The sequence below is a fragment of the Triturus cristatus genome, chromosome 3_2, assembly GCF_964204655.1.
Source record: "Triturus cristatus chromosome 3_2, aTriCri1.1, whole genome shotgun sequence".
In the NCBI taxonomy this organism is placed as follows: Eukaryota; Metazoa; Chordata; class Amphibia; order Caudata; family Salamandridae; genus Triturus; species Triturus cristatus.
Window position 1 is genome coordinate 488,878,631 of NC_140584.1, and position 26,036 is coordinate 488,904,666.

A 26,036-nucleotide genomic window follows, 5' to 3' on the forward strand; every position below is an offset into this window, starting at 1 on the left:
CGACATTCTGTGATTCTGGTCAAATCACTTAGTCTCCCCATGTCTACAACCAAAATGAATTTGTTCTTGTGTGATGTAACCAATGCTCATGTAAAGCACTCCAATACCTGACAGGTCTGCACTATATAACACTGCAAAAACACAAAATAATAAGTGTTTTGCACACTTCTGTCATTGGGCTATATTTGGGCTACATCTGGGTGATTTTGGGCTACATTTGGGCTCTTTTGTCTCCGGTGGCCATCTTGGGAGATTTATTTGTTATGAAGTTTCCTAATTTCCTCATGTACTGCAGTCTCCTCAGTAGGAAATGCTTTCAGTTTTTTACTTTGATTCCATCATGAAGGTATTCAGATATGTCACACACTTGCCATAAATTCTGAATGTTAGCACTCTAGTTGCTCATTAGATCACTGTAGTAAAACTACTGTTTACCATGGAAGTCTGCTCCTGGTATTAAAAGTGCATGTTTCAGTCTGCATGTCAGAATTTTTTAATGAAATAGAAGAGGATTTGAGAAGTCACTCAAAATGTGCCCTCATTTTCTTTCTTCAGCATTAATCATAATTTCTATGGCAAAATGACCCCCCTCATTGTGTTCCTTTTTAAATTAAATGTTTTAAGTGTTACCAGTTTATTCCAATCAAAATGGCTTCAGGTGTGCCATACGTTTATCATAAGTAGGACTGTTAGCGCTCTAGTTGTTCTTTGGAACACTCTGGGAAGCTGCAGTAGAACACAAAGGAATCAACTGACAGTATCTTCCCTTTTTGGATGTACATGTTTTACTGAGAATGTCAGACTTCATTCTCACATGACTGAGAAAGATAATGTGAATTTACAGAAAATAAGCTCTCAGTTTAGCTTATAGATCACCTTCCAAACCTCTGTGGGAAAAGCCTGAGAAAATATTTTTCTCTCAATCATGATATCCCAGCAGAAGGCTTCTTCACATGGTGAAATCACCTTAGAACATACCACAATTCCTAAAATGAGTATGGTACCATCAACAAATGATTTATAATGTAACTAAAGTCTTAAAACCTTCTATTAACTGCAATGCTTTTTAATGAGGTGCTATCATGTATATTGGTCCCAAGATGGCTGCCAACACTTCTTGGATGAAGTGCTGAAAGCCAATCAGATCTCAGGATGAGATGTGTGGTTAGGCTCCGCCCACATATGTATATGATTTTACTTTTGATTTTCTCAGGAACTACTGAACAGATTGACACCAGACCTGCAAAAGGCACATCCCTGACCTGAGGACTACCTCTCTGCCAAATTTCAAGTAATTCTGTTCAGCCGTTTGGGCTGTACCTTGGACTAAAGGTCCCTATGGACCTCCCTTTTTTCTCAGCCCCCGCTTGACGAATCCCCCCGAGACTTTCAGGGTAGGAGCGGAGCGCCCCACCTATTTTGAAAATTTCGCGAGGATTCGTCAACCGGCGCCAAAGTTATTCCAAATAGAATGTTGCGGATTTCCTATGGAAACACGGTCCTAACTATAACTATCTACTGGCGACCGCCAGTAGATTATATATATATATATATATATATATATATATATATATATATATATTTACTGAGATCGGACGAATAAAGATTCCTTTGAAGCACCTAACCGTGGTCTGGGCTCCTGTTTGCAGCGGTAACGAGTGCAAGTGAAAGGAGTGGAAGTGATATATATATATATATGAATGAAAGAAAAGAAGGTGTTGAAATAAGCTACAAAAATAATGTTTAAAAAACAAATAAAATTTTTGAAATTCACCAGTTATAATTTACTGAGCTGACTAGAACTTGCCTATGATCTCATATATTACATCACTCATGACATGTTAAATGATCTCTTTGATGACATGACAGATGACCTCTCAAATACATAACTGATGACATCATTCATTCATTCATTGTGATAACGTCCTATAGGGTTTGAGGACTTGAAGTCATTCAACACAGTACATCTGTGGCCAATTTTCACCAATCATGTAATAATGGACAACACCTTTGACCACATGCTGGTGATGCTGCATATGTGTCAAGTTCCCTACATTTGTTATGTGTTAACCTCCTTACACTTGTATGCATCCAGATAACAAAGAAAATGCCTCCATGCACTTTAATGGGGTCATCCCCTTTTTAAACCTCGAACACCTACTAATTCACTTAACAGGATCACCCTTTCAAAGGCTTCACAAAGTCCACAATTTTAAGTAAATAAGTCGACAGGTATGCATTTGCCACTGAAGACACCCCTGTCTGGCCATTTGGGCAACCTTCCATAATTTGGTCACATTCAATATATGCATTCTTCAGATAAGCACAATGTCCTATAACCTTACAACCATGCTTACAACACCAAATGTGAGATAAATCACCTCTAAGTAGGACACCTCTATATTTGACTTTATTTAACAATGCCGCAAACTTTTCAGCAAATGTCTGGAAATGAACATCCACACCGTATAAAAGTTCTCATTAATAGAATTTATCTATGACACGGTATTACATCTCTTTAACACAGACACGTGCCCAGAACCCACTTGTTGATAACCTATTGGCAACAGAAGCATTGGCCTTAATAACAGATTGGTTGACCAAATAACTTTGAACATGCACAATCACATTTACTACAAGGACTTATGCTACTTCCAAGCTATACACCCCCACATGCAACTCTGTGCTGTATAGGACTATGGTTTTGCCGTCAATGATGTCATTTCAGATGAAGTCAGTGAGGGCATTAACAATGTAATTTAACATGTCATGTGTTATGTAATATGTTAGGTCATAATCAGTACATAGAGGAAGAGCAAGTTATAATTAGCTCAGTAAACTATAACTCATGAAGGTCTGTGGTGTTATCAAAACTTAACTATAACATCACTTTGACCTTTGTTTTTTTCCAAAGAATTTCTGTTTTTCCTAGCCTATTCAGGCGACTCTCTCACTATGCATGGCCCATGGCCATGCGCAGAGGGGGGCTAGCAGCAAAACCTTGCCCAAGGCCAGGCTCTGCACCCAAAACTAGCGTTCGTGCCCTACCACCCTCTGCGCACAGGCTTTGGCAGTGCGCAGTTGGGGTTCACACTGCCAACTTCAGAGGCAGCCAAACCCCCTACCACAGGCGGCCAAATCAGTGGTGGCTGGTAATTCAGGTAGGGGGCGGGTGGGCCACACATAAACACACATACATTCTGACACTCACTCATGTTGAAGCACACTCACACATTCCCAAGCATGCACACATAAACCCACCATTTTCACGCAAATACACATGCACACACCCATTCACAGCACGCACTAATACACATACATTCAAACACACACTAAGCATAACAAAAAAACTCGAGGTTCTTAGGAGATTTGGTCTGCTGCCTCCTCCCATTGGTCTACCTTGAGAGGAGGTGGGAGTCCCTTAGTGATCACATAGTGAGAGTTGCTGACCCCACCCCACTCTGTGATGGATACCCGGCCCTGGGCATTTCAGGGCTTAAACCTGAATCACCCAGGTCAAAGTCCAGCTCATCATGAAAGGAAGGACCTTGCAGCACTTTGCTAGGGTGAGGAGGTCACGCCCACAGGGATGTGAAATCCTCAACCTGGCAACGTTCAGCTCAGGCAGCCAGGCACCTGGACAGTTAGAGCACGTACAGTACCTGGCTGCCTGACCTGAACAAGAAGAGTGTCTGTCAGGCTGACCTTTGCTCACCCTTCAAGTTTGCAGAAATGTGGGGGGGGGGGGGGGTCAAGGACCCTCCACCCATAAGGATGGGCCAAGCCTGGGCCGACCCCCACTGTGCATGGCCTTTGACCATACGCAGGTGGGAGGGGGTTGGCAGAAGGATCTGGTCTGGTCCAGTGCCCAAGCTAAACCCTTCATGTGCACCAACACCGCATGAACAACCAACATATATTTTATACATACATACATCTATCTATCTAGCTATCCATCTATAGATGTATATATCTATACATTTAAAAAATATGTTTTGCAGTTACCGCCACTTAAGCTTCAACAACATATACAGATGTAGCCTGCAAGCTTCCCCCGATGGAGCTTATATGGTAAAGTGGTACCATGGGGATGAAGCTTGGGAGGAGAGTTCTAGAAAAGTATTGTAGTACCCCACAGGAGGGCCACACTGGGTCCCACGGGCGTACCGCGGTACCTGTGGCAAAAAACGAACTTTTTTTTATAAAATGTGGCCACAGGAAGCATCTCTGGGGCCACACCACAAGTGGCAGGTGGTCAGCATGTCCCTAAACTGCCCCATAGGCTCTTTTGTTTGCAACTTTTGGACATGAGACTACGTCCCCAAGTTCTGTAATGGCTGCCGCAGCATTTTTCTTTGGCTTGCGGGTCGCCAATAAGACCATTCAGTACTGTGCCAATGGGAGAAAATGCTCCCTTGGCCATTCAGAGGGTTCAATTTTTCCAATTTTCGTTATCGCAGGGGCCCTCCAGGACTAACCGCCCAAGTAAACCCAGGCAAACTGTAAATGAGCAGCAGAATACAGTTCTGGTAATAGGAACCAGCTCTTATTTTAGGTCCTAATCCTGAGAAGACCTACATGAAGAGTAAGGAATATGCTACTTACCAGTATGCATCTGTTCTTGGCATGTAGAGCTGCAGATCTACACACTTGTGCATAGATCGCCATCTGGTGTTGGGCCCGGATGTTTGCAGTTTGTTTTTCCTCTTGGAAAGTCTTTGGAAGTCACGAGGTTGGTGACTCCTCCTTTGGATCGTATTGCGCATTGGGCTTCGGCTCCATCCTCAGATTGTTTTTCGCCAGCAGGGAAAGATGGAGCGTAGTAGTAACAGTGAAGATGCCCATGTGTGTGCTATCTAAATAAGATAAACTGGAACAGATAAAGGTAGCCGGGGAGGCGGGTGGGCGTGTGTAGATCTGCAGCTCTACATGCCAAGAACAGATGCATACTGGTAAGTAGCATATTCCGTTCGAGGCATATGAGCTGCAGATTACACACTTGTGCATAGATTATATACCAGTACCCACCGTTAGCGGCGACCACCCGCATCTGTTGCAGTGGTTTGAAATAATGTTTTGAGTACAGCCTGGCCCACACTAGCTTGTTGCTTAGTTTGCACATCTACACAATAGTGTTTGGTGAAAGTGTGCGGTGTTGACCATGTAGCTGCTTTGCAGATATCATCTAATGGGATGTTCCCTAAGAATGCCATGGAAGCCCCTATTTTTCGTGTAGAATGGGCTTTCGGGGGAATGGATAGCGTTCGCTTTGCTTTATGGTAGCAGATTTGAATGAATTTTACAATCCACCTAGCTATCCCCGATTTTGAGATGGGGTTACCTTTGTGTGGTGGAGAGAAAGAAACAAACAGTTGTTTGGTCTTACGGAAAGATTGTGTTCTCTGAATGTAGTAGAGTAAGGCTCGTTTCACATCCAGTGTGTGAAGAGCCCTTTCTGCAACGGTCTGTGATTGCGAGAAAAATACTGGTAGTTCTACTGTTTGGTTTAGGTGAAAGGGAGAAATGACTTTAGGGAGGAATTTTGGGTTGGTACGGAGAACAACTTTGTTATGGTGCATTTGGAGAAAGGGTTCTTGAGTGGTAAGTGCTTGTATCTCACTGACCCTTCTAAGGGAAGTGATGGCTACAAGAAAAGCGGTTTTCCATGTTAGGAACTGTAGTTCGCATTTATGGAGAGGTTCGAAGGGAGGCCCTATAGCCTAGTGAGAACGATATTTAAGTTCCACACAGGTGAGGGTGGCACTCTGCGGGGAATTATTCTTTTAAGGCCTTCCATGAAGGCTTTAATGGCAGGTACTCTAAAGAGTGAGAGATGTTGCCTGTTTTGTAGGTAAGCTGCAATAGCTGCGAGGTGTAGTCGAATGGACGTATAGGCTAGATTGCACCTTTGTAGGTGGAGTAAATAGCCTATTATGTGTTGAATGGACACGTCCAGTGGATTGATGATGTTGTTATGGCAATAAACAACAAAACGTTTCCACTTGGCGGCGTAGCACGCTCTAGTGATAGGTCTTCTAGCTTCTCTGATGACGTTCATACAGTCAGGGGGAAGATTTAGGTACCCGAATACTAAGATTTCAGGAGCCAGATCGCAAGGTTGAGCTGCGCTGGGTCCGGGTGTTTGATCTCTCCATGGTTCTGGATTAAGAGTTGTGGAGAGAGGTGTAGTTTTTGGTGCGGCACTACAGATAGTTCCAGCAGTATGGTATACCACGGTTGTCTGGCCCACGTTGGAGCTACTAGGATTAGTGTGAGGGAGTGTTGTTGTAGTTTGCGCACCACTAGTGGAATGAGTGGGAGAGGTGGAAAAGCGTACGCAAATTTGCCTGACCAGTTCATCCATATCGCATTCCCTTTGGACAATGGGTGTGGGTATCTGGCGGCAAAGCTTGGGCATTTGGCGTTTTCGTGGGTGGCGAAGAGGTCTATCTGTGGATGCCCCCACATTTGAAAGTATGGGTGAAGAACTTGCGGGTGAAGCTCCCACTCGTGGATCTGTTGTGTCTGTCTGCTGAGCAGATCTGCCACTGTGGTTTGGACTCCTGGGACATGCTGAGCTAGGAGAAAGATTTTCTGGGGTATCGCCCATCTCCATATGCTTTGTGCTAGGTGAGAGAGCTGTGGAAAGTGTGTGCCGCCTTGTTTTTGGATATAATACATGGCTGTCATGTTGTCTGTCCGGATCAGGACTGCCTTGCCTGAAATTTGAGTTTGAAAAGATTTTAGCGCTAAGAAGATTGCTAGTAACTCCAAATGGTTGATATGGAGTAACTTTTGTTGGGGTGTCCACTTGCCCTGTGTGGTGAGATGTAGTAGATGAGCTCCCCAGCCGGAGAGCGATGCGTCCGTTGTCAGTACTATTTGAGGAACCGGGTCCAGGAACGGTCGACCTTTGGAAAGGTTTGTGGTGTTCCACCACAGCAGAGAGCGATGGGTGCGACCGTCTACCAACACCAGATCTGTTAATTGACCCTGGGCTTGGTTCCATTGGCGCGCTAAGCACTCTTGGAGAGGACGCATCTGGAGTCTTGCGTGAGGCACTATGAAAATGCAAGAGGCCATCATCCCTATTAGTTGCATAAACACTCGAGCTGGAAGGGAGTGTTGTAGTGCGAATTTTGCGCGTAGAGCTTGAATGCTTGCAATCCTGGCCGGATTCGGGAAGGCTAGGTCTCTTGAGGTGTCTATGGTGGCACCGAGGTATTGTTTTATGTGGGATGGTCGGAGATGGGACTTCTGGTGGTTTACTGTGAAGCCCAGCTGGTGGAGTAATTGAATGGTGGTAGATGTGTGTTGAACACACTGATTGTACGACCCGGCTTTTATCAGCCAGTCGTCTAAGTATGGGAAGACGCGGATGTGTTGTCTTCGTAAATGTGCTGCTACCACTGCTAGGCACTTGGTGAATACCCTTGGTGCTGTTGTGACTCCGAACGGGAGCACCTTGAATTGGAAGTGTTGTCCGTCCACTACAAATCTGAGGTACTTGCGGTGAGCTTTGTGCACCGGAATGTGAAAATACGCGTCTTTTAGATCTAGGGTGGTCAAAAAGTAGTTTTGGGAGAGGAGCGGAATTACCTGCTGAAGCGTTACCATATGAAAATGGTCGGAATTTATGTATGTGTTTAGGGGCCGGAGATCTAGGATGGGCCGCAGAGTCTCGTCCCTTTTTGGTATGAGAAAATATAGGGAGTAGACTCCCATGTTTTGCTGGTTGGTAGGAACGGGTTCTATTGCCTGTTTTTGTAGGAGGGAGACTACCTCCTGCTTTAGGAGAATTAAATGTTCTTGTGACACTGGGCGCTGCCTGGGTGGAATGTTTGGGGGGGTAGATATTAGTTCTAGGCAGTAGCCTGATTGAATTATTTGTGTCACCCATTTGTCTGAGGTGATGGTAGCCAAGATGGGAAGGAAATGTTGGAGTCTGCCCCCGACCGGAGTGGAATGGTCTGGGGGGAAGTCATTGGGTAGGCGTTGCGGCAGAGCGGGCATTGTTTGTTTTGCCTCTGCCTTTATTATTGTTACCCCTATAGCCGCCTCTTTGATAACCCCTAGTGAAGGTGGACTGAGTGGGGGATTTGTACGAAGTGGACGCGGTATCTGAGGAGTAGCCTCTAGATGTACTGCGAAAGGAAGAGCGGCGAAAGGAGCGTCTAGGAGGGTGTAAGCCTCCCATGAGCTTCGCCGTATCTGTATCCTTCTTCATTTTTTCTAGGGCCTCATCTACCTTTGGGCCAAATAGATGTTCCTGGTCAAAGGGATGGTTAAGGATGGAGGCTTGTACCTCCGGTTTAAACCCTGATATTCTCAGCCAAGCATGGCGACGCAGGAGGACGCTTGTATTGATGGCCCTGGAAGCTGTGTCTGCTGCATCTAAGGCACAGCATATAGAGGTGTTTGTGATAGTTTACCTTCTTGAATTAGTTCTTTGGCCATAGCTTTATATTTCTCAGGGAGGTGGTGCATTATGCTCTCTAACTCTTCATAATGTACCCTGTCATATCTGGCCAATAGCGCTTGAGTATTAGCGATACGCCACATATTGGCTGCTTGTGACGCAGTGCGTTTCCCTGATGCATCCAGTAGCTTTGACTCTTTGTCAGGTGGTGGTTCTTCGCCTGACGCTTGGGAATTTGCCCTTTTACGTGCAATGGATACCACTAGAGAGTCTAGTGGCGCTGGCCCTCTGATGTAGGAGGGATCTGTGGGGGTAGCTTTGTATTTTTTCTCGATGCGCGGGTTAATGACCCTGGCTCTAACTGGGTCCTTAAAAACCTCTGGCGCATGCTTTACCACTCCTTTAAGCATAGGTAATATGGAGGTAGACCTATGTGTGGTGTCGAACGTGTCGAGGAGGAAATCTTCCTCCACGGGGTCGGTATGTAAGTCTACCCCGTGATAGTGTGCCGCCCTTTGCAGTAGGTGGTGGAACCCTAATGAGTCTTCTGGTGGAGATGGCCTGGAGGGGTAAAGGTCATCTTGTGGGACGTTGGGGATATCAGGTATATTATAGTCATCCCATGGGTTTGGGGATCCTGTAGGAGTGGGGTCCCCTGTGGGTAGGTCCTGTGGGACATCCCCTATGTCATCATATGGGTCCCCGTGATCATCATCTTGTGGAGAAGGGGTGGGAGAACGATGAGGATGGGGTGGAGAAGGCGGAGGGGGTGGAGGTGGAGGAGGTGGGGAAGATATTCTGAACGGGGAGGTAGCAGAGTCCTTCCTCTTTGGAGGTGGAGGCGGAGCAGGCTTCTCCAAATGTCTCTTTTTGGAAGAAAGGGTCAAATGTCCAGTTTTTGGATCCTTGGTGAGTGTTTTTTGCAAGGGATCCGGTGTAAATAAGTCTGGTGAGGCTGGTCTGTCCGTCGGCACCGAAGGAATCGGTGCCGTTGGCTTTTTAGGCTTTTCCGTGCCGGTTCGTTGTTTGGAACCTGGTTTGGGAACCTCCGGACGCTTGGTCGGCGCCGAGATGGATTTCGGCCTCGAAGTGTCGGTGGCCTTGTGTGCTTTGGTCGGCACCGAAGAGCTGGGTTTTGACCCCGAGTGCTTTGGTGCGGAGCTCGGTGTCGATATGGGGGTCGGCTTCTTTTTCGGCGCCGAAGCGTGTTTATCGGAGGCGAAGGCGTGACCGGAGCCTTTTTCGGTGCCGGCAGAGTTGGGGAGGGGGGGGAGATCAGTACTCACGACCCTCTGCACCGGGGTGATGTCCTCCACATCTGAGTCGTCGGCCTCGGAAGCGCTGACGAGGCCCTCTTCGGTGTACTGCTCTGGAGCGTCGATGCCTTCTCCGAAGATGTCGTCCGGAACCGTCGTCGAGGAGTGCACCATAGTTCTTCTGGCTCTTCGGTCCCGAATAGTCTTTTTGGACCAGAAGGACTTACATGCTGGACAGTCTCGAGCCTCGTGTTCAGGGGAGAGGCAGAGATTGCATACCTCGTGGAGATCGGTGTGGGGGAATTTGAACCCACATCGAGGGCACTTTTTAAATTCCTTTCCATTAGCCAGGACCGAAGCTTGGAGAGGCCCGAAGGCCGCCGTCGATGACTGGAACTGAAGGTCCGTGCCGATGAGAAGGCGCGTCGAGTGGGGGAGATCGCGATCGAAACAATACCGCGGTTTAAGGTGAGGATTGCGCGTCGACCATCGAACTGGAAGCTGTTTGGAACCGGAGCACGAAGATCACATCTGAGCCCGATGGTGGAAAAAAACATCTGAGCCCATGCGCAATACGATCCAAAGGAGGAGTCACCGACCTCGTGACTTCCAAAGACTTTCCAAGAGGAAAAACAAACTGCAAACATCCGGGCCCAACAACAGATGGCGATCTATGCACAAGTGTGTAATCTGCAGCTCATATGCCTCGAACATAATGGACCTAAAGCATCAGCAATCTGAGAAGAGAGTAGTACAGATCTAAACAACATCCATTTCTGTCTACACACAATATCAAAATGAGAAGCTAGAAAACATTCCTATTCCCAACCATCAGAGACATTCAAGTAATCAAAGAGACAGATTATTGATTTCAGAGGTCCCTAGACCATACTTTTACTAATGTGTCAGACCATTGCTCCTTAGATGCATTAAAAAACTTTCATCCTTTTAATTTTACACCTAGATTAAAGTTTTAAGACATGATTAAAACATTGGTGGTGTTGGGCAAATAATGCAAAATTTCAGCATAATTGTTTGTATGTAAAATTGACATATGTGATTATTCGTTGTATCTAGGTTTGTGTTCAAACAATGCAGTTATTTAGCTATTTATTTAAAAAATTGACATGTGATTCTTCGTTGTATTTAGGTTTGTGTTCAAACAATGTAGTTATTTAGCTATTTATAAGTAAGTGGAATATTGTCACTTGCCACCCATGAAGGCAACTTACTTTGGGGCCAAACGGTTAATATAGAGATGCTTTAATTAATGTTCAAAGTGGCAATTACCAGTGTCTCCTTCTTTAAAGGGGTGACTGGGAAAGTGACTTTTCTCTCTATTACATATCTGTCTACTTTTCCATCTCACCCTTTACCATTTATTCAATATTGTTTGGCATCACTGGGTATAAATTAGCAGAAAGTGGGAAATGGAATATAAAGTTCTTTCGATCCAGAGTCTCTAAATTATGCCTTGCCTGGGGCTTCTAAAACCCCTGGGATGACATTGGGTTAATAACCAAGTGGTAGCTAATAATGAAGGTTGAAACACATTACCCACCACATAACCAGGCCTTACACGTCTCACCCGGCTCTTCCTATGTAGGACATATTATAACCCCACCTACACAAACAAACAAAGCTAGGCCTGTAACCCTTTCAGATAGTTTTCAGTTCTACAGTGCTGCACCAGTGGCAGCAGCACCTTGCAAAAATAACCGAAGAAAACGTAAGCAGAACCATACCATGCAATGTCCCTGGTAAAATATAAATTAGCAATGCTCACTGTTGATAGATGTAATATATCCATGCCAATGTTGAATTACACTGCACATTCTAAATTAGGATGGCAACACCCATTTATGATTGATACAGATGTTTGACGATTTATGTAGATTAAGATTACAATCATAAATGCTGTCTAAATTAAAGATATTTGGCAACTCTGAAAAAATCATGTTTTTATGTAGAGAGGAGGCCTTTTAAAGCTAGGGTAAGACAAATGAAAATGCAGAAGTGAGTAGACTCAGATCAATGCCTCTGACGTGCACTATTATTAAATGATCAAACCTTTGAAGGCGATTTGTTTCCCAAAGACGATTTGTAACCAGAAAGTCATTAATGCAAGCTGACATTTGAATATTTTCAGATGTTTTGAAAAGCTCTGATTCTGCACAATTTCCTTGCATGACAACATTTCTGATATCTGCCAACTAAAAAAATATGAAATTCCACCTTAGTTTGTTTACTAAAACTTCTGTCTCAACTTGTGAGCAGCCGTGAACAACTCTCTTCTGTTGAAAGTAAGCAACCGTGCAGAACAGTCCTGTGAATTGTTATTTTCGTTGCTCAAGAACTTACCCCTACATCATCGTCAGATTGTATGAGTTGCGAATGGCCGAAGAGGTGTTTCTTTAGCATGGGTTCTATCATGGTAAGGTAAAGCATGTACAGCAGAAGCAAGCCCAGGATGGAAAGGTAAATGATGATAGTAACCTGTGAAAAACACAAAAGGCTAGTTATAGTGATGAAAACGGTATTTCTAACAGTAGAGCTGTGGAGCAGAAGGAATTCTTGACAACCTTATATAAGGTAACACCCCATTTACAGCGAAGAATTGAAAGCTTTCCCATGCTGCTGCACCATCTTCCCAACTCAAAAACAGCTTATTCTACTACAAGTTACAGGAATTCTTTTATGTCTTTGTAACAATGTTCTATTCCTAAAACCTATTTTATGCTAATTTTTAAATAAATGAAGAGAATAATTTACAGAAGCATTTGCCAGGACCACAGCATGAAAAGGTATAGCTCCGAAGAAAGGATAACAATAGCATAAAAGGCATACAAGCAAAAAAGGGAGAATTTTATAAGACAAACCCACATATACTCAGAGGAGAGTGGCAAGAATTGCTAGTGGAGAAAGTGCCCAATACATACAGGTTTTATTTTGGCCGGAGGTGCTGTTCTGAATTGGCCTAGATAAAGCTATCACCTGCTTTTGCTTTGTGCAGGTTGAAAGGCTCGATGCTTCGAGTTACTAAATCAAAGAAACTGGCCCAAGTACTCTCCATTCTCCGAGCCATGAGTTTCAGTAGGAGGTATCCGAGGAGGAATACTCCGAAAGAGTGGAGGACTTCCTGCGTCTGGCCGTTTGCTTAACTGGAATAAGTTGCTGCTGCTCTGTCAAAGAGGTCCTGCTCACCCACCTCGTACGCAAAGCACTGCGTAGGAAAACAAGTTATTTTTCAAGGATCTCTTAGTTCTGAAGAGGTGGTGGTCAGTAGCTGACATCAACAATCTTCACAAATTATATAGCTCTGATCTTATAATATTTTACAATCACAGAGACTCTAATCAATGAGGTTTTTAAAACATACTTGGCACTAGCAAGATGTTTAAACCATGGGTTGCTCTAACCAACTAAGCTTTTAAGCCTATACTTAGTTGTGCTTGCAGAGTTTTTTACTAACACGCAGGGGCGGTTTTTGCGTTCCGCCCCTGTTACTTTCACCCCCTGGGTTGGCCATTGGAAGAGTGTTAAAAATAAAACGTCTATCTGTTCGAATTGTTTTTTAAATGTACACATGAGACACACCTCTTGCTTATGTTGCTGTGGGTCAGGATTTCTGATGAGTCTCGTGTCTCTGCAAGCGACGCTGATCCTTTTCCTTCAGTAAAGCTGCTTGTGGGGGGCCTTGCTGAGACTTTTGCCGGGCTGATGAGCTCACAGCCCTGAGGCCTGTGAGTTGGCAAAGACATAGCCCCGAGGACCATTCTTCACCCCCCTGATGATGAGGAAGTAAAGTTTGCCCCGGGCGCTTGAGGCTGAAGCCCTATAGTGTCAGGGGCTTCACATCAGTCAGGGAATGAAGAGGGTGGTTACCCCACCCTTTCTCAACTCGTCACAGGGGGGTGGTTCCCTCCTTGTGACGAGTTGGGAAAGGGTGAGGTAGAGGCTGCAGGCAGGAGGAATGGAAGCAGAAAAATTCTGTCTGCTCAGTGTCATCAGGATTTCTGAGGACACACTGCGCAGACTCGAGGGGTCAGCTTCCCGCGTTTCTGTTAATTACAGGCCGTGTGGATGCCACTTTTAGCTCCAGAGTCTGCGTTTAATTGGCAACAGCAGTCAGGAGCAGCTGCAGCATGCAAGGCTTTGGGCACTGCCAGTGTGCATTACCTAGAAGCCGCCTGATCCCAAAGGTTCCCGAGTGGACCAGGTACCAAGCGCAGGTAGGGGAGTAAAAAAAAAGCTAAGTGGTCCATGCATCTGCAAAGCAATACAGATTCACAGTCAGTGACAAAGCATGATGCTCTGACAGTGAATCTGAATTGTTAAACCGAAATCCGGACTCTGCCTCAGCAATTCCAGCAGCAAGGAATGTAATTGGTAAATAACGGCTAAGGTGCACAATCAAAGTTTTCAGCTCTGATATTAGGAAATAAACTGGCACTCAGAATTCCTAACTCATCTTCTCGGAGGAGAAGGGGAGGCCAGGGGTGTCAGAGGGACGATATCATGGTTTATAACCGGCCATAAATCAGCAGCAGTGGTCGCGGTGTCTGCAGTCTCCCCCAAAGCAGTACTAGCCCATTAGATTAAAGAAAGCGAATTGACAGATTTCTCAAGAAATGTAATGTTCATGTGGCTGTGCCGCCTTTCTTTTATAATACAAAACATTTTTGGTTAAGTTCAAAACGGCTCAATTAATGAGTAGAGCATGATTTATCAGTCTTTGAAAATAACTGAAGTCTCAGTTCCTTTTGGAAAACTAGCTAAGTAACAGCAGCTTTTCTGCTGAACGCATCCAATCCAATGAATGAATACGTTACAAGTAGTGTGTGATGTTTGTAAAATCTGGGCAACATCGATTTTCATCTATTTATGTGTTTGGACACTGTCACTGTAGATCATGTTAGTGACATAGATAGACAGGAGGGCACGAGTGCAGAGAGGCCTTTGTGTGGAATCTGGATGTTTTTGGTGTAACTGGAAACATGTTGCTGCTATGCACATAAATCAGAGAAAGAAAATGAGCTCGTGCTGCTAGGTGTAAACCCCTCTGCTTGGTGGGGGGTGGTGCCAGGTGGGAAAATATCAAAATCAGCAGCAGTGATTACGTGTGCCAGTCTGAGGCCCTGCCTCAGCTGTAGTTGATTAGATTTTACTTGTACCATGTTCCTGCACTTACATTATTGTTGTACTTTTTTGAACTTCTTCAAGCACAGTTGTGGCCTGCATGATGTTTTAAAAAGATCTCTAAACCATGCACTGAAGACTGCTTTTTTTTGTTTTTAAATATTTGTCCATCAATGGATTGAACACCTTTGATAGATGTTTTAAATTTGTGTGATTTGACAGGCCTTGAGACCTTAATCGGTATTGTCATTCACAATTAAAGTCTTTTTTTTTTTTTTTTAAACAGCAGCTTTTTTTTTTGGTGAAATCACCCAAACCAATGAATGACTGTGAGGAATGTGTGGTGTTCATATAATCTTGCCAACATCAATTTTTGTGTGTCTGTTGAATAACTTTATTCGGTTTGTTTTAAAACCATCAAAGTATACAAATGCAAGTACGAATACTACTAGTTTTTAAAAGTATTTGAACAATTAGTAAAGGTCATCAGACATATCTAAAATCCATTAAAAGGTGCATAGCTAAAACTTTTAAAAGCATGTATCAACACATTATCAACTAATGGCATATAAAACAACATACAATTGAAGAGCACGACACTAGGGTAACAATGATAAAAAGGTTTTTGCTTACAGCGTACAATTAATTTAAGCCGGCAAATCAATTTGAATCATGGGGTTTTAATTTTTAGAATTAAGAATCGGCACCATCGGTATGCAGAAGTTTTTCCCGTGTGATCCAGAACGAGAATAGAAAACGACTGATTCTGTAGGCAACCTGGTGTTGCCCAACTCCAATGTTTAAGCAGGTCGGTTGTATCCATCTCTTACGGATCTTTTTGTATTTTGTACAGGAAAAAAGAATGTGCTCTTCTGTCTCTAAAGTTTTAGCACATGCAGGGCAAGGTTCTTAAAGATAATCCCGCAGTCTGATCGCTAGAGAACCGTAGTAGAAGGTTGCCATACCTAAATCTAACATATAGGCTTTTTGCAAGCGGTGGCGTGATTACATCCAGAAAGGTTTCAAAGGAGGATGGCTTGACACATAAAAACTGAGAAGTTAGTGGGCCATTTGCTGGCCTGGTGACATAACGTTCATCCACAGCCGCCCAATACCTGATCTTCAGCTTTGAGCAGTCCTCCCTATTTGCCTTCTCTGGGTGTTCCCATAGTTCTGTCATACCAAGAGTTGTAAACCAACTCGCAACATGCTTGAACCAGGGGAGGCTTTTAGCACCACCAATGTTCAAAACCTCCTTTAGGTAGTTGCAATAATCAGAAAGCTGCGGCGTTGTCCATAAGCGTAGCCAGTGCAATAAAGGTTTCAGTGATGCCATATCATCGATTCTTTTAATCCCTAGGTCAAACAAGCATTTGCAATGCAATAGGTCTCGCATTAGGAAAGTTTGAGCTTTTTATATTGTAAATTGACTAATTTTTTATTTATGTGTTGGTATTGAAAATATTGAAATTACTAGCTTTCTCATGTACAATGTCAATAGTTTTAACTGTTGCAAATGTGACACCTATAGCATTTGTAATGCAATATGTGTTGTATTTACGTGACTTAGATGTATTGATATTACAAATAACAATGGCTTAATTTTTGCAAATAATTAATACTTAAATAAAAGTTAATTAAAATTATAATGGCAATCGTTTAAACTTTTGTTAATAACTCTTGTGAAGATTATGTTTAGTGTATTTAATTGCGCCTAAAATCCAAGAACAGAAGTTAAATATTATCATTTTTTTTGTGCCATTTGTAATAAAGCCTAAATATTGAGAGAACATATTAGAGCCAGTTGTTGAATGGTTGTACAGATTGCTACTGTGGTGGCGGTGAGTGATGTTGTGGTGGTGTCGAGTGATGCTGTGGTGTTAATTGATGCTGTGGTAGCGCATAGTAATGTAGTGGTGCCCTTGAGTGATGCTGTGGTGGTGCTAAGTGATGCTGTGGTGATGCGATAGATAGAGTGCAATAGTCCGATAGATAGATAGATAAGATAGATAGATGGCGATAGATAGATAGAGTGTAATTATGTAGAATATAATTATGTGGCACTGAGTGGTTTTGTGTGGAGTGTATGTTGATTTTAGTGGCGTGTAATTATGTGGCATTGAGTGTTATTTTGAGTGTATCTTGCATTGTTTGCATTGTAATTAATTGGCACTGAGTGTTATTTGGAGTGCATGTGGCATTGAGTGTAGTGTAATTATGTGGTGTGTAATTATGTGGCGCTGAGTGGTATTTGAAGTGTATGTGGCATTGAGCGCTGTGTAATTATGTGGTGTGTAACTATGTGGCACTGATTGGTTTTTGGAGTGTCTGTTGTATTGAGTGCATTGTAGTTATGTGGCATGTAATTATGTGGCTCTATATGGCATTCGGAGTGTATGTTGCCTTGCCTTGTATTTCTATGGTTCCTTAAACCCTTAGAGGCAATTCTTTTATTTTAACTAAAAGGATGGTAGTTAAATGGTGTTTACGTCAGGATGGCAGTTAAATGGTGGCTACGGAGAAGCTGTGTGCTGAAAGGCAAAAAGATCACGGGCATGAAAATGAAAGCGAGGATGAAAATGGAATGAGTGTGGCAGGATGTTAGTTAAATGGTGGTTACGGGGAAGCTGAGTGCTGAAAGGCAAAGAGAACACGGGCCAAAGCTGGAAGAAAACACGAGATGCGAGAGGCATGTGTGTGTAGCAAACACTGGTGGGGCTCAGAGCATTCTGTTGCTGCCTTGATGCCTGTGTGTGTATGTAGTGGGGCTGTGTGTGTGTGAAGTGCCTAAAGTTGCAAGAAAACATATGGTTATTTAAATCCTTAGACGCAGAATTAATGGAGCTAATGTTATCGACCTTAGAAGGATGAAAAGGGAATGAGCGCGGCATCTGTTAACTTTGTAAGCGCAGGAAGCGTGCAGGGCAAACTTATTATTTTGGTTGTTTGAGACTCAGATCTGGGCAAAGCTGCAAGAAAACACGGAGGGGGGAGGGCGGGCTGTGTGCTGAAAGGCAAAGAGAACACGGGCATGAAAGTGAAATCGATGGTTGGCAATGCGTCTGTGAGACTAGCCCTGTGGTGGGGGAGGGACAGTTGTGAGAGGCGCCATGAGGAAACAATCTCTCGGCATGCTGTGGCGGGGAGCGCATTCCAGGCGGGGGAGCGGACCCTTTGAAGTATGATGCCGAGACTGTGGCTACATGTGCACGCGCCAGTGGGCTGAAGCGCTTCCCCAAACGGATTGCATGGCGGCACGATGCACGTGATTGTGCGCGTGCTTGCCAATCAGTCCACTTTTGGGAGTACTTTGAAATGTCTCTCTTACTAGAGTCTCGCATAGCGATTGCGTAAACGCAATAGCTAGGCGAGACCTAAAAACAGTGGGATTAGGGGGGTAGTTATGGGTACTGAAACGAGTGATCTGGCAAAGATATTTTCAGATATCGTCAATTTATTTATATTGATATGCCCCCATATCTCTGCTCCGTACAAACAACCACTCTGAGCTTTTGCTCGGTACACTTCGAGAGCTGGAGTCAATGATCGTGTATAGGACTGCTTAAAGTGTCTCAATATTGATTTTGACCTATGGACAAGAGTTAAATCGCTCTTTTCCAACTGTTGCTCCCAGCCTAGTGTATCACTCAATCTTATGCCCAGATAATCAAAACTTTTCACCCGCTCTAAGGGTTCCAATGCAATTCTGACCTCTCTTGATTTACCCTTAGTTTTCCTGAAAACCATACATTTGGTCTTAGTAACATTTAGTTCCAAACTCCAGCTCCTACAGAAATCCAAAAACTCATCCACAAGGACTTGCAACCCCATTGGGGTTGTGGAAATAAGTATGGTTTCATCTGCAAAGAGCAGGATTGGAACCTTAATACCATTCAAGGCAGGAGAGTCATCCTTACAGTTCATTAACCTGCCAGCCATATCATTGATAAAGAAGGAGAAAAGTGTTGGGGCTAGCACGCATCCTTGGCGCACCCCATGCTGTATTGGTATTTTATCAGTTAATTTGCCTTGTGTGCCCCATCTGACCTGAGCATAATTGTTCTCATGGAGTCTGGCTATCAGTGTCACCAGTTCAATTAGAGCCCCTAGATCGAGCATTACTTTCCACAACAATTTACGTGGCCCAAGTCGAACGCGGCTCTTAAGTCGACAAATGCCACGTAGAGTTTTTGTTTTCTCAGTAGCACATATTTCCACGCCAGGAGAGTAAATCTAATAGCCTGGTCACATGTGCTAATTTTGGAGCGGAAGCCCGCTTGATAAGGGGAAAGCACTTTCTTTGAGTTTATCCTGAACTTGACGGGCAATTTATTTTTGCAAGTTATTTAATAAACTGATTGGTCTTTAGTGGGACAGAAATATCACCCTTCTTGTGTATATCGATTATCTCAGCTCCCCGCCAAGTTGAAGGGATAGCTGCTCCAGCCGATATGCAATTTGTTAAGGTGTTTATATAGGGAGCCCAAACCATAGGTTCAGATTTATAAAGATCACCCGGTATTTGGTCAGGACCAGGGGCCTTTCCTGCCTTAAGTCTATTTATTGCTAATGCAGTCTCATCCAGACTAAAGACCAATACTGTGTTAGTCTTTGGCACATCAGGGAAGGTATTCAAATCTATTTGTTCAATATTTGCACTATGAATGCAATCGTCATCTGGGGTCTTAGAATATAGTGATAAAATGCTCAACCCAAACCTCCGGCTGGATGTGATAACTAGGGGTGTTTAATCTATCCAAGTAGCCCTTTGTGAGGGTGTGCCAGAACAGACGTGTATCTTTGCAATTAGCTGCTAGTACAAGTTCCTGCCAGTTCTTGTTTGAGAATTCTCTTTTTGCTTTTGATATTGCAATTCTATATTTGTTGCGTGCTTGAACGACCCCGGATTGATTATGGGTCTTTATGGCTAGCTGGAGAGCACTCTTAGGGGATTTACAGTAGTTAAAACAACTATTACTTCTTTTACTGGCAGGTTTACCACCCGAACCTTCCTTTGTAAACACTACTTGGAGTGCTCCAAAAAAATCATTATGTATGGAGAGTATCGGGGTTGGTCCACCTAGCTGTTCGCCGTCCTGACTACTTAAAAATCTCAAGATAAACTGTACAAACAATTCATAAATCCTGGTATATAAGGAACAATTGGTAAGTACATTGGGCCAGGTCACTCTTCTGCGATTGTTAGTTACAAGGGGTTCCTCCACCGTGGACAGGAAGCCAGATGGTTGTCTGCCCAGTTCGGAGCCCCCTCATTTTTAGCAACAAGGGATTATGGTCACTATTTGACCTTGGAGCTATTAGCATATCACTGACCAAATTCTGACATCAATGAGAAAGTAACTGATGACACGAGCTATTACCACGTTTAAAGGTGGATTTCCTGTTCTTATTAGAGGGAGTCCTCCCATTACAAACCCTCGTGCTCCTGTCTACAACCAGGAATGCAATCTGCAGAAACACAGCCCGAGCTCTATAGACATTTTTAACTGGTCCCAGATTTGGTATGCCCCAAATCTCTTTCTCCTCCTCCGGTAAAATACTCAATAGGGGTGAAGTTTCAAAGGTAGTATTAAAATCCCCTGCAATTATGGTCTTGGAGGTGAGTTGGTACACCCCCAACAACTCATCTAGCTGTAATAATACAGCAGATTCATTGTTATGGGATTCTGACCTGGCGTAGATATTGAATATGGGTAAATTAAAGCCTGTCGGAAAAGTGAGCGGAATCCCCAGTATATCAAGAGATTCTATTAGTAGCTGTTTGTATTTGCAAGCTATAGTATTCTTTACAAATATTATTAATCCCCCACTCGCTCTGCCGGATTTTATTGGAGCTTTTGCTTCCACACTGTAGGTAGTATAACCATTTATATGAATCTTTACACTGCCCAAGTTTCTTGAAAGATACAGATATCATTAGGTTCAACAAATGTGTGCCAGTCTGGGTCTTGCAATTTAGAATGTATCCCTGTCAGGTTCCAAGATATTATGTTTAGACATTTATTTGCCTTATTTTTAGCTATACTTAGGCCATTGCAAAATGATATGCTGGTAGAATGCCCATTGTCAATGGTTGGAATAGGCAACCGAGACGAGGAATGAATTAGTGAAGGATACACAGTCTCCTACTAACAGAGGATATTTTAGGATGAAAAGCATTATTAGTTAGAGGGAGTGCAGGGTGAATGTCTGCAATAATTGGTGGAGGTCCCTGCTTATTAATGCCGGGTTCAAAGTGAACGTCAGATGTTCCTCTATCAGGTTGGGCATCGCCAGGTGACCCCGTACATGGAGGGGTGGAATTGTCCCCTAAGGTCAATATTGCTTTTAACAATTTGGTTAGGCACCTTTGGGTCCACAAAAGCTGAATTTAAACTGGGCAATTTAGTTTCTACTATACTACGTTGAACAACGGGATTGGGTGTGAGAAAGAGTCAATCCATATCTTACAAGGACAGGAGTATGTCAAATCTGTTGTGTAACGGTAGGCTGAATTGATGGTGAGTATTAGTGGTTATAGGTCTCTGATGAGGGGGCTGATAGAGTTGGGTCCCTGGGGAATAAAAATATCCTAAAGGCAGAACATGTATTCCTCTTGGTAGCATATAGTCGCTACAGAGTCTGAATAAGATCTCACTTACTAATTTTGGAGATTTAAAGGTAAGATTAATGCAGTCCCCAGGGAGGGTTTTCTCCCTTCTCCCCACCCAGCCTACTCTTCTCACCATTTTAAACTCGCTAAACAAGGCCTCTGTTAGTCCAGTTTTTGTCCCGAGCCACCAGAGAGCCTTGTTTCTCAATGCCTCCCATGATTCGTTTACCTGTGGTGTAAGAAGTGGTACATTTGCCAAAATTATGGTTAATGGGGCAGCTTCAGGGGGCAGACTCAGCCTAACCTCCTCCCTATCCCTATGAACTGCAGGCGAGGTAGATGACGAGGCGATGACACAGGGCTTCGCATGAGCAAGAGCTAAGTTATATGTTAGACCAGTAGTAGTCTTAGGACCAGTGTGCGCTATGTCTTGTACGTGGGGGGGGGGGGGGAGGGGCTTAGCCTGGGGAACTGGGGCTGAAAGATCACCATCCGATACTAAGGGATTGAAAGAACGGTCGGTAGCACATGCACCAATTTTTTTTTTTAACATATCCTCAATAACCATTAACCTAGCCAATACTTGTTCTAAAGGAACTATTGCTTGAGTATGAGGTGCTGCAGGGTCCGAGTTCTCCCCAACAGACTGTAAAGGCCCGTTAGGAATAATAATTTTGCTAAAAATGGAGTCCAAATGGTCTAGACGACCCCTGAGAGGGGCAAGGCTATTATCAATCAGTTCTTTCAATTGAGCGCAACCTGAGTCCATAGTAGCCCCCCCTCCCCCCCCCCCCCCAATCCAACGCAGAATGCACAGGAGCGTTACATACAGGAGGAGCGACATCAGTTTGTGTGCCAATAGTGCGATTTTGGGCCACCTCGGGATTATTTCGGCGGATCTGCTTCTGCTGCTTGGATTTTAGGATGCCTGCCCCTCTCCTTCGCTTCCCTGCAGGCTCTCTCGACTTGTCCTCACTGTCCTCAGTGTCCCTGGAAAGAGGAGTAACAGTCCGCGACCTTGTTGCTATCATCGATCTAGATTGCAAGTCTGTAAGGGAAATGTCAGGTTTTGGAGGGGGCTGACGCTTGCTATGGACGATGGGGGGCAAGCGGATTAAAGATGCATCTCCCAGGCCCATGGGGCCTACAGATAAGCGCCTCTGCAGAGATACAGGGTCTAACGTAATGCGCCTCTCAGTTAGTTCAATCTAGTGGCAAATCATAGATTCCGCATTCACAATGAAAGCGTCCAATGTGCCTGCCACACCCTTACGTTTACTCGTTATGGGTAGCACCTCAGAGCAGCGTCATATAACGCAATTCGCTAGCGTAATGGAAGGGAAAAAAAGATACGTGCGAGGGGAAACAAGCAGTAAAACAACAAAATTGGTTCCAGAGAAGAGGAGCTGAATACTGGTCAACCGGAGTACAGCACAGTTAGTGAGGAGAAAGAGTAAAAGCAAAAGTTAATATAAAATGCGTAACAATCCCTTGTGGCTGAGAACCGGTATGAGGTACTACAGGGGTCAGAGGGATTGCCCAGCCCAGCCTCTTCCGGGCCCGCCTTTGGTCCGGGCTTTGCCTGGGCGTGTTCGGCGCTGCGGAGATACTGACAGGGCTTAAGGTGCCAGCAATGATGACTCCTCCCCCTGGCAATCAGCTGCAGGTGGTGGCGAGCGTTGCACCCTGGGACATGGAGTCCTTCCCAGGGTGTTGTCATGCTTGGGGTCTAAAAATTAAGGTGCTGGTCGGGCAGGGGTGATTTCCCTGAAGCTCTGGGACGATGGTCCCACCAGAGCACGCCTGACACGATGCCTCTCCCTTCTTTGCTTGATTTGAGCGTCCCGTACAATTTTTGTGTATTTATGTTTGGACACTGTTAATCATGTTAATTTATTAACGGACAAAAGTGCACAACAAGTTTTTGTGTCACTGAAAACTTGTTGTTATGCGCATAAACCAGAGCCCAGACTCCGCGTCAGCAGTGAGTTACTTGGTTTGCTGCATGAAGTATTTCTTTTCAGCTTTGTGGGGGTAAGGCTGGATTCAGAAGAGGGGCAACTAGGGATGCTGGGATTGTAATCAGCATCAACCGAAGAACGCAATTACTCTGGAGGGGGTGACTCCGGGACCACATTTTGCTGTTTAGTTCAATAATATGTTAATCCCTCACCATGAATCATTGTTTCCTTGCCATTGGTCAGACAGATCCTTGAAATAGGTGTGGTAACTGGCATCCAACTCTGTTGTCTCTCTCACTAAGAAAGCAATCACGAAACGTCTCACCATCGGCACACGTTCCTTAAGAATAAAGTCTGGCTTCCCTACAAAGCTTGGAAATGTCCAAGGTACTTTAAAAGTACTATGAAAGCTTTTGCTTTTTGTTCCTTTTATCTTAAAGTTCACTGGAAAATGCATCATTTTATCCCATTGTTTGCTAAAGATTTGCATGGGAAATGGTGAGCGTCCTCCAAAAAATGCTGTGTCCCATTAAAGTGAACCCGGATGCTTTACCCCCCTCCCCCGCGCACCGCCCAGACTCGCCACTCTCAAATTTCACCAGTCTCCACTGCCAACATGTATCTTTAATAAAAGTGACTTCACATAAAATTAATTCCATCAGGACCGCTGGCATTCTCCTTTAAAATGGTGTCCTTCTTTGGTAGCACAATTTGTGGACACATATTGTTAACCATTATCAAGCTGCAATAACCTACTCCATGCTTTAGCAGTGCACCATCACAAAGTATCATAAACATCTATTACCTACGGTGGAATACACAAGCAGAGTTTTGAAGAAACACTACTGGAGGTGGAATTCAAGGAGAACTATAAAAAGATGGAAAGTATTTGTAAGTGTGCATGTATGTGTAGATATTTATATACCTAGAATCTAGCTGAAAAGCAACCAAGTGCTGAACATAGAAAGGAATGATAAGGCAATTGAGGACCATGTGCATCCAGAATGGATGAGAAAAAGATGTTGGAAGTACACTCTGTGTCAGTCTCAGATTGGCGGTAGGAGCATGGATGCTCCCTGTCAGTGACTAAGTGCATTCATTTTGAATGAGTTCAGAAATGTGGCTGTATCAGAGGTGCTAGATTGTTTTCCCATACGCTCAATACCACGTCTGTGAAGCAGTATTTTCTAATGCTACCCAGAGACCAAGCATCTTCACTCTCATTTTATGCCATTTAGATGTTGGGGGAGCCTTCAAAGAAATTTCCTTGAATACAATGTTTATCCACTTTTAAAACATACTCCGCAATCTATTCTTCTGTAGATGTGGGCACCCAAATTGGAGCCAATACTCGATCTGAGTCTCACCATTAGGGAGTGCAATTTCAACACACCTTTATTTATCAGCAGTATACCTCTTTCTTTTCATACACAGTTAAAAAAAGAGTTATGAGATGAATAATTCTTACTTGTATTGTGACCGTGCTCCTCTCTTCATATTTACATTCACAGCGCAGGCAATATGCTTCTAAATCGTTAGGAGGTACATTCTTGGGATTAGCGACATTGAGGCAATGACTACAGAAAGAAAATAACAAATGTAACCACAATGAGTTGCGTTTTCCAAATGTGCAAATGCTTCATGCCAATAAATACAGTCTAAATGCATATTCATCAGATGCATATTAGAATACTTTTTTTGATAATAAACCAAACCAGCAATTCTGATGCCATCAATTTTCTTTGATATCATTTGGGGTAGATGAAACAAATTTAGAAGTTAATAGCAGCATATAGTATTTGCATAGGAGAGGGGATTTCTTTAACGATTGAGCGAATTTGGAGAGGATGGCGATAGGGATGTCCATAACTATATTTCCTGACAAGTGTACACTCTCTCACACACACACCCCAAGTCAAACAACCAATATTACTGTTGTCCAATGGCTGTTCCAAACCTTCTGGTCCCATCCTTACTGCTGGCTTCTTCTATCCAGTTGCTTCCCATTTCTGTGAAAGCATATTTTCCAAAATCACCCAGAGAATATACCTCTTCATTTTCATGTCACATTCTCTAGTTCGAAGAGAAGCCCCTCAATAGTAAAATATAGTCCAGTGCTGAAGTTCTGTAGGGACTTCCATCACCCTTTCCTGTACTGCGTGTCCATGCCCAGAGGAGCAGAATATGATAAAATCTTTACTTGTTTTAGGGATGAGATGCTTCAAAAATCTACTTGTCCTGTAAACAAAAGTGTCCCGTTTGGAACCAAGCAATAGGCTGATAAATTACGGCAGCATTCCCATGACACCCGAGCTCTGATAATTTTGTCAGCACTCATATTATGTCAGGGTTTACATTCTAGCAAGTCTGTGATTTTGCCTCCATTCCACAAAATCTACATACAGGGGACAAGAGGTAGACGGGAAGCACCAGTTCCATGGCTGAAATGCCCGGTGAGCATGTACACATCCACAAACTTACATTTTTTGGCGTATTCACCAACTCTTCTCCATTTTTTTACCACGCTTGAAAAGCTAGAACATTTACTCATGACAAAGTCAAGAGTAAAAATTTTTCCACGAGGGAAAATGGGAATGTACCTCCTGAAAGTGAATTTGCAACCGTTCAGCCGATCATCTCATGAGCAA

The 26,036-nt window shown here is 43.8% G+C and overlaps 1 protein-coding gene across 1 annotated transcript in view; it reads right to left on the reverse strand.

The window, feature by feature from the left end:
• TMEM9B (TMEM9 domain family member B) overlaps nt 1–26,036 on the reverse strand; it is a 235,522-nt gene that overhangs the window by 96,909 nt on the left and 112,577 nt on the right. The window contains exons 3-4 of the mRNA XM_085648138.1: nt 24,857–24,965; nt 12,037–12,171 (exon numbers count right to left, since the gene is read on the reverse strand). Coding sequence (XP_085504264.1) covers nt 12,037–12,171; nt 24,857–24,965 — 244 coding nt within the window. The remainder of the gene's footprint in view (nt 1–12,036; nt 12,172–24,856; nt 24,966–26,036) is intronic.